Raw genomic sequence first — 8,310 nt, 5'->3', positions numbered from 1 at the left:
GCCCTGTCCTAAAGACCCCTGCATGTGTCAAAATCTGGTTTGAACACCTTTATTTACATGTTGTGCTTACATGTTGCATATTCCTAAATGAATATAATTATTCAGGTTACCACACAGCAAATGTGAAGCCAGGTAATATTCCAGCACAGACAAACTGTACAGACTGTACTGAGAGTGCAGGGAATGTGGGTTTAAAGGGGCCCAGCAGCTCTCTTTTGTCTCCCTGGTGTTCTGTAGCACATTTAACCGAACGATGTTGAAATAGTTAATATGTCCATTATGCTCATGAAAAATAATTGGTGGAGGGTTTGTTGCATTCACTGTACTACTGTGTAAATCCTCGTTCTAACATGCGTGTGTTGTTGCAGCATGATGTGCCTGTCCACCTGGAAGACCATGAGAACCGGAGAGGGAGGAGAATCTCTGCACACCTGGCAGATGGTGCGAGGAGGCCTGAAGCCCACAGCAAGTGTCCCTGCTGCAGGGATGACTAGGCCAGACATTAGAGGTTTTTATGTTTTGGAATCAATAAAGAAAATGTCCCAAATTGTGCATGTTAGTGAATGTTTTGGGACACATTTAGAACGACTGTACAGACTTATTGAACTCATTTACATCACAGTAACTTTGCTGTTAAGTTCCCATCAAATGTGACTGATTTACAGCTTCACTTTGACTTCAACTTCAAATTTAAAGTTCAAGTTTTATTGCCCTTAAATTGAAATTCTGGTAATACTTTATTTTTCTTTATTATTCCTTTAATTGTCTAACAATTTACAGGAAATTTTGGATGTAGTTTGCAGGAATATAACGGTTCATTTCTATGACATTTTGCAGAAAGGGTTTTGCAGTTTCTTACAAATAATTAGAAAATTTGGAAATAAGTGTTAAGTTGGTTTAGCTGGTAAGTAACCAGTAATTTTATTTGGGTTCCTAGTTGCTAATTTGCAAAAATTCTTATGTTACCTCCACTTGCAGGTTCTGTCAGGAGCTGCAACCCAAACCTTCGCCCCCACCTGCAGGTTCTGTCAGACTGCTGCCACTATTTGTCTTTTACTGCAGACTTCAACCACATGCAGCTCCCACTCCCACCTACAACCTTTGGCACAAATCCTAGTGCAAGCTGCTTTCTCAGCAATGAAGACCAGCACCATGAAGACCAAGACCAGCACCATGAAGACCAGCACCATGTAGCTTTATTCTTCACAAATTTCACCCCTGTTGTTTTCTATTTCAGGTCTTCTTGTTGATTTGGGCATCTTCCTGTCAACTTTTTCTTCTGCAGTAAAGTTTCTCACTCTGCTTTATGTGATATCACATGTCTTTCTCAGGACAAACCTGTCCTATAATTGGTTATCGTCAATGGATCTGCCAAAGCATCATCAAACAGACCTGAAACTGTGTTAGAAGGCCATGAAGAAACAGAGGTAAGACACATTTGAAACATTTATAAGATGAGCAGAAAGTCATAACATACATCTGCTGAATCTATTTCCCTGGTTTGTTGTTTTTCTTCCATGGAAAGTCGGAGCATGAAATAGGAAACCTTTACAAATGTTTCTGTGGTTTCAAAGTGAAGAATTTGAATTTGGTTCCTTATGAATTTTTATTTTTGGAACTTTGACTCTTCTTTGGTTTTATGTTGTAGGTCACATTAATACTTCTATTAATTAATTAATTAATTCTCTTCCTCCTCCAGGAAACTATATTCACAGCTCTGTCAAGGCATCGTGGTGTCTGACTTCATTAAACTTTTAAGCTGTGTAAACAAACAAATCATCAGTTGACAGAACCAGCGGAACTGATAAAACTGATCTAGATGTTTAATTTAATCAACATTAGAACCTCTTAAAATAAGTTGACACAGCAGAGAAAACAAAAAGACTGTGTAACTGGCTGCCTTTGAGTTTTCTCAACTTCTACAATTTGACCTTGTATCTAATGGATCTGATGAGTTCAACATTCAAGATGTCAAGGTTTGCTTGGAAAAATGACAAGTTTTGTAGAGTTGGTTACTCCCATTTTGATTTCTCTATACTGAGTTAACTTTAACCTACATGCATGAAAAACTCTTGTTCCACAACATTTGTCTCAACAGTAAATAAGAAAACTTTGTCACTCGTAACACATTGACCTCAAAATAGCAACACTACAGGAGAGCTGCAGGTTCAATCTACAGCAGTGCTACTCAACACTTCCTCTGCACTTGACCTCAAGTTCTCATCCATGTCACACCTCATGTCCTCTCTTCTAATGCACCTGGGAAAGATTCTTTTTGCATCCCTGCAAATCTTCTGCAGATGCTGTATGTCCAGACACTTCCACCTTCTCGACTCAAATTCAATAAAGATTTTCTGGTTTACACAATTCTTGGTTGTACAACAAGTATTTTCTAAAGATAAACCTACACTTCTTTGTAGGACTTTAGTGCCTCCTAGTGGTGATACCAAAAATAACTTTTAACCTGTGACCATGGATCTGACTGGTTGATGGACACAGAGCAATAAACTCACAACAAACTCATTAATCAAGCAACAAGTGAACTGAACCAGCTTCCACCAGGACTGTGTATGATTTCTACAAACAAACACTCACACCTTCAAAATGATTTGAAAGATGGTACAATCACATAAAAACTACATAAATAGTGGCTCTAACCAGTGGTGGGAAAAGTATTCAGACCCTTTACTAAAGTAAAAGTAAAAATACAACGATATAAAAATACTCAATTCCTGAATTCAAAATGTTAGTGAAGTGAAAGTACAGAGGTATCATCAGCAACATGTACTTAAAATATCAAATATCAAATTTTATCAGTAAAAGTATTCATTTAGCAGAAGGACTTCTTTAAAAGTGCAATATTATTGCAATATATTATATTATTTGTTTTTATCACTATATCACTCCTACAAATACATGTCAAAACATTTTAATGTTTTAGTTTGTCAATGTGGAGCCAATTTTAGATACTTTATACACTACTGGGTAGATTAGTAGTAATGGTACTGCATCATATTGTATGAATGTATAATTTGATTTTTAACTATAAATGGAAAATACAAGTAGTGGGGTAAATAGTTAAGGGGAGTAAACAACATAAATCCCTCTGAAATGTAGTGGAGTAGAACTTTACAACAGCATGAAATGGAAAGTAAAAGTACCTAAAATTATACTTAAGTGCAGCACTTGAGTAAATGTACTTAGTTACATTCCATCACTGGCTCTAACCAAAGTAAACCAACAAAATACAGTGTATGACTACAGGTTACACTTATTGGATGCTCAAATGCTGATAATGAACGTACTATAAAAATACATCAGGTGAACTTAGGACTGAGTTTAGTGTTAGAAATGGAGTCCATGTTGAAAAAACACAGTCTATGAGAATAAAACCTTGTCATCATTATAATCTCAATACATTTATTTCTTAAAAGAAATACTTACTGTTCCAATGCTTCTCTCCTCAGTATCGATTTAGTTAGTAACCTACTGTATGTCAGTATTTTGAGTATAATAAAAGAGGATCTTTGTCAAGCAGAAGAGCAGAATGTCTTTTTTCAAACTCTTTTGTGAGAATTATGTTAAACAGGCATGGAAAGTCATCACCTTCTTTCTTAAAGAGGAAGAAACAGACATTGTGGTTTTTCACATTTCTCTGCAGGAAAGATGAGGACACTGAAGAAAAGATGATGCCCAGTATGTATCTGTTGTGTGTGTGTGTTCATGTGTGAGCGTATGCTGGGAGGGACTTGCAACAGATGTGAAGAGATGAGTGTCAGTCATCAGAGGTGAATCATTGTGGAAAGATGAAGCTTCTACTGAGCTGTCTGCTTCTGGCTTCGCTCTGTGATCTCTCATCTTGGAGTAAGTAGAAATACAGACATTCTGCTTCTGTTGTGCAAGAATATGCGCTCAAAAACATCTCTTAAAGGTCAAAACGACGACAGGTTTTTGTAATTACTGTCTTTACCGACTGAATATCAGAATAGTAGTGCGTGTTATAGACTGCCAAAAAAAGTAGTATATATATATATATATATATATATATATATATATATATATATATATATATATATATGTATGTTTCTATGGTTTGATACACCCTTTTTACACTGAAAAATGTTTTTGGTACAGTCACTTTCAGAGCAGTATATTCACCTGAAAGAGGAATGAAAACCTGTGATATGATGTGATGTTTCACTACTTTACTGGGATGTTGACAACTTTACCCACAATTCAGACTGAATCACATATCCTGTTGTTGAAAAGTGCCAAAAACATATTACTCACAACGTTTAGCTTCTGTAGTGATGCAATTTGTACAGTCTTGTGATAAATTACCAAATCATTTAAATCTCTTTACTGTCTCTTTACAGGTGTTTCATCAACAGGCACAGTTGATGTGACCCAGACTGCTGATGTCTCTGTCGTGGAGGGGGAGACGGTAAACATCACCTGCTGCTGGACAGAGATGTTTGGAAGTGTGAGAGTTAACTGGCTGAAAAATCAAACAGAAATTAAGGATAAAACTAGAGTAATCTCAACAAATACACCTCAAGGATGTCAGCAGAAGGAGGCCTGTAACTGTTCAACCTTGACCTTTACAAATATCACAAGAGAGGATGAAGGGAAATACTACTGCAAGGTGATTGAGGAGATACCATTTTTAACTGAGCATAAAGGAAAAGGTACTGTCATCACAGTTAAGGACAGAGACGACATAAAGGACAAAACAGAAGAAGGTAGGTGACAAAACATTAGAAACTTGTGTGTTGCAATAAGAGTTTACTAGTATATTGATTTTATAGTGGACGGGGCTTTTATTGAAGTGTATTCAGAATGGGATGAGGTCTGTTCACAAAACAGCCACTTATATGACCTCAGTCAAACCTTATTTGCTTGTTATACAAATATAAATTATAAGATTCGTGCACTAATCGGACTGTATGTAAAAAAGCATTCATTATCTTGATCTCACAATTGACACATTTGTGTTTTTTCTCACAAGAGAGTTTTTCATCTTTTACCGGCAATCCACTTCCCCTGATCATTACCCTGGCTGTAGTGGCTCCAATACTGCTCCTCACTCTTGTGTGTGTCTGCATCCAAGGTACAAAGAAAAGACACTTATTATTTTCTTACTTACCCATCGGAGTATCTGCTCATGCAGCTAATTCTGCCTCAGCTTGCCTGAGTCTTCTGCCTCCACCCAAATACACTGGAGGTGTAGCGCACTGAAAATATTTCTTCAGCAGGAAATGGTTTTATGAATGTTCAAAGTTCATCTGTGTGAGTAACTTGGAAATGTTTTTTGAAAGAGATAGCGCTAGTTTAGATTGTAATTAATGCAATTTAATGTAATTCATGTAATTATTTTTAGTGTAATTTTCAATGCTGTGAGTACAAAACAAATTCCATACACCTTCAATTTATTGAGGTTGCAGCAGAAAACTCAGAGACAGACATCTCAAAACATGTGCTAAACCCCCCAAAATATATGCATGACTAGATACAGTAACACTGGTAATGTTAGTGAGAAAATATATTTTTTCATGTCTTTCTTTCATTTCTGCAAGGACACAGAGCAGAGGATTGTTACTTAAACAAAACCTGACATTTAAAAAAAAAGAAAAATAGCCTCCGTTTCAAACAAGAACCTGTGTATTGCGGCTGATAAGAAGTCTTTGAAAGTGAAGGTGAGAAGCAGATTGACACAAGAAGCCTTCGAGTTACCCAAAAGTTCAGAGAGAGATTGGATGGTCGCCAGCTTTAACAGCTTCATAGCGTGAAACACTGAAAAGCCAATAGCAAAAACAATAATTAGTAGTAGCAAAAAAGAAGAAGTTGTAAAGACTTAAAACAAGAGAAAATGTAGACGATACATTTACAGGATGAAATCATGAGCAACAGTGTGTTGTAAGCAACTTAAAGATTCAGAGATACATTTTAGCAAACCTAACAGTTCTATAAACCTACAAGAACAGTCAGTTGTCTTAAATGTGAACTGAGGAATAAATAAAAGCAATTGATAAATGCTAAACCTTACTGTGCTTTAAAGATGACCAACAGGCTCCTCAAATGATTTCTTAAACCCACATTAACTGATTTTTAAAAAGTTGTAAACCCAATACGAACATGTTAGTTTATATAGTTGATATTGCAAATGTGTTAGCAAACGTTTGCATATTTACACATCCATCAGATCATCCATCAGAGCAACATTTGCTTTCATTTAGAGTCGTGTTTCTGGCGACCTATTGAATATATGTCCAATATTCACTCTCCTTTTAGCTCTGTTGCAGTCTCTACTTTACAGTCCCTACTACTACTGAGGCAAATATCAGGCTACTTAGCCACTAAATGCACCATGTTTACCCATTAAGCGCTCTGATTGCTGCTTTTATGTTTTTTTTTTATTTATTACAGCTTAGGCTTCATTTTACAGAAGCGCATTGCGCTCAACAAAGAAAAAAAAATTGGAGTCCTCATCTCATAATTATGACTTACTATCTTATAATTACGCAATGCGCTTCTGCATCATTTTTCCCAACAATTCTAATAATAATTTGAGTGCATGTGTGTGTGTGTGTGTGTTTCATGGGTTCAGCGATAGCAGCCAGGGTGATCTATGAGGTTCCGCACATTGACTCTGAGGTTACAGACATGGACAAACACAGCACCAGCTCCTCCAGTGGCTCCTCTCAGTGGGTGAGTCCAATATCAGACTGAAGAAAAAATATTAATATGATGCTACCCAACAAACATGATCCTGATTCCCTTTTGTTCAGTGTGGTGAAAGAGAAGTCAAATAGTGTGAAAACTGATCATGCTGTCCAATATACTGCATAATGAGTGACCAGAAAAATACTTTTATGATGTAATACATTGCCTTATATACAATACAATAGCCATGCAAATAATGATGTATTATTTAAAAATGATGTTTCAAGACTGTACTTTGTGGTGTTTTTGTGTTAGACTAAATTACAGTATATTCTAACATGTTTTGTCTACATAACTCACACATATGAAAGTGCAAAAGCATATGAAACACCATACAATACACTACAATCCAGTACAACAACATTACAAGCTACAGCCTTGATACGCTGTCAGAAACAATGAAATAGTATGTTTCACAAACTGCAGTGATTTAAGCTGCAACTTGCAGTGCTGAGAAATTATTATGAAATATAACTGACATCCTGTTTCTGATTAATAGTGTCTGTTGCTCACGCCTACTCAGTTTTTTACTGTGCACATTAGTAAAGGTCTAATCATAATATTGACCTTTAAGCAGAACAAACCATCAGCACAATGTGTAATTGCATTTTTTAAAAAAAATCTCTGTCTCTCTTAGTGTCAGGTGGTGGTGTATGAATCTTTCGATTACCTTGAACACACGGAGAGGAAACAAAGTTCACAGATTCTGAGGCAGAGGGACTCCATCAAGCCTCTGAACTTAATCACTACAGCAGTGTACTCTTCATCAGATGTTAGAGGAGCCTGATGAGGTGCTCAAAAAGGCCTAAACCAAAAAAAAGGAATAATGAAGTTGTAATACTTAAAGGAGTATACTGAAAGGCAGGAGAAGAGGTAGAGGGAGCTGGATGAAAAGGAGGAAGAAAGAAAAACATCAGGAGCAGCTGGACACCATTATTGGCATCTTTGGCAAGTTGGTGGAGAAGCACAACTAGCCTTTTCTTTTTGGTTTGAATGTTTTAGTTCGTGGTTATCAACCCTATGGAGTTGTTTAAGTTCAGTTTTTTGAAAATATGTATGGCTATAAATAACATGTCTGTTTCCTCACATCAAATTATTCTTCAGTTCAAAGCTGACATTAAACATGAGTTGCTTTTTATCCATCTCAGTGCAGTAATCTTTGAATTGAGATCTTCAGCATGAACATTGAAAGTGTTTGTTTTAAGGGAGATTTGTGCATGCAAAACAGAAATGTGTTTTAATGTCATTCTTGAATATCAAAATCCATCACAAACAAGAATCAAAGAAGGCATTAATGTAGTTATTAATAGCTTTATGAGCACATCAAATTAAACGATTTCCACAAGTTGAACAGAAATATTATAAGGGCAACACAGGGTTGTAGTAGCTAGTATAAATTTAAACTAAAGTATATATGTAAACTTAAGGGGATTTGACTAAGCCCAATACTAAAACGTATAAAACTTCATCTGCTGGCTTAATCATGATCCCTTCATGGGGCCTGAAGATGCTGGGGTGCCAATATCTGGGCACATAACCTGTCCCTCATGTGGGCCCCAGTCCTCTCCTGGATGTCATGTAGGTCAA

General features: G+C 36.4%; 1 protein-coding gene across 2 annotated transcripts; it reads left to right on the top strand.

Moving 5' to 3' along the window:
• Positions 1-364: 364 nt before the first annotated feature.
• On the top strand, positions 365-7,840 carry LOC137174585 (uncharacterized). 2 transcript variants are annotated; one of them, XM_067579976.1, is made up of 7 exons: positions 365-494; positions 979-1,427; positions 3,662-3,864; positions 4,377-4,742; positions 5,009-5,110; positions 6,608-6,708; positions 7,361-7,840. In XM_067579976.1, exons 3-7 carry the CDS (start codon positions 3,807-3,809, stop codon positions 7,508-7,510), a joined length of 777 nt encoding a protein of 258 aa, XP_067436077.1. In that variant the 5' UTR covers positions 365-494; positions 979-1,427; positions 3,662-3,806; the 3' UTR covers positions 7,511-7,840. The 2 variants fall into 2 exon arrangements, with proteins under 2 accessions (XP_067436077.1, XP_067436076.1); XM_067579975.1 differs by having other exon boundaries at positions 4,377-4,746; positions 5,013-5,110.
• The last annotated feature ends 470 nt before the right edge of the window (positions 7,841-8,310 follow it).

Source organism: Thunnus thynnus, chromosome 22 (assembly GCF_963924715.1).
Source record: "Thunnus thynnus chromosome 22, fThuThy2.1, whole genome shotgun sequence".
Lineage (NCBI taxonomy): Eukaryota > Metazoa > Chordata > Actinopteri > Scombriformes > Scombridae > Thunnus > Thunnus thynnus.
This window is presented reverse-complemented; position numbering and strand designations above follow the sequence as displayed.

Coding starts and splice junctions, on each gene's coding strand:
- LOC137174585 (XM_067579976.1), top strand. CDS start 3,807: ATGAAGCTTCTACTGAGCTGTCTGCTTCTGGCTTCGCTCTGTGATCTC. Junction 5,111..6,607: donor TGTGTGTGTCTGCATCCAAG/GTACAAAGAAAA, acceptor TCATGGGTTCAG/CGATAGCAGCCAGGGTGATC. Junction 6,709..7,360: donor CCAGTGGCTCCTCTCAGTGG/GTGAGTCCAATA, acceptor TGTCTCTCTTAG/TGTCAGGTGGTGGTGTATGA.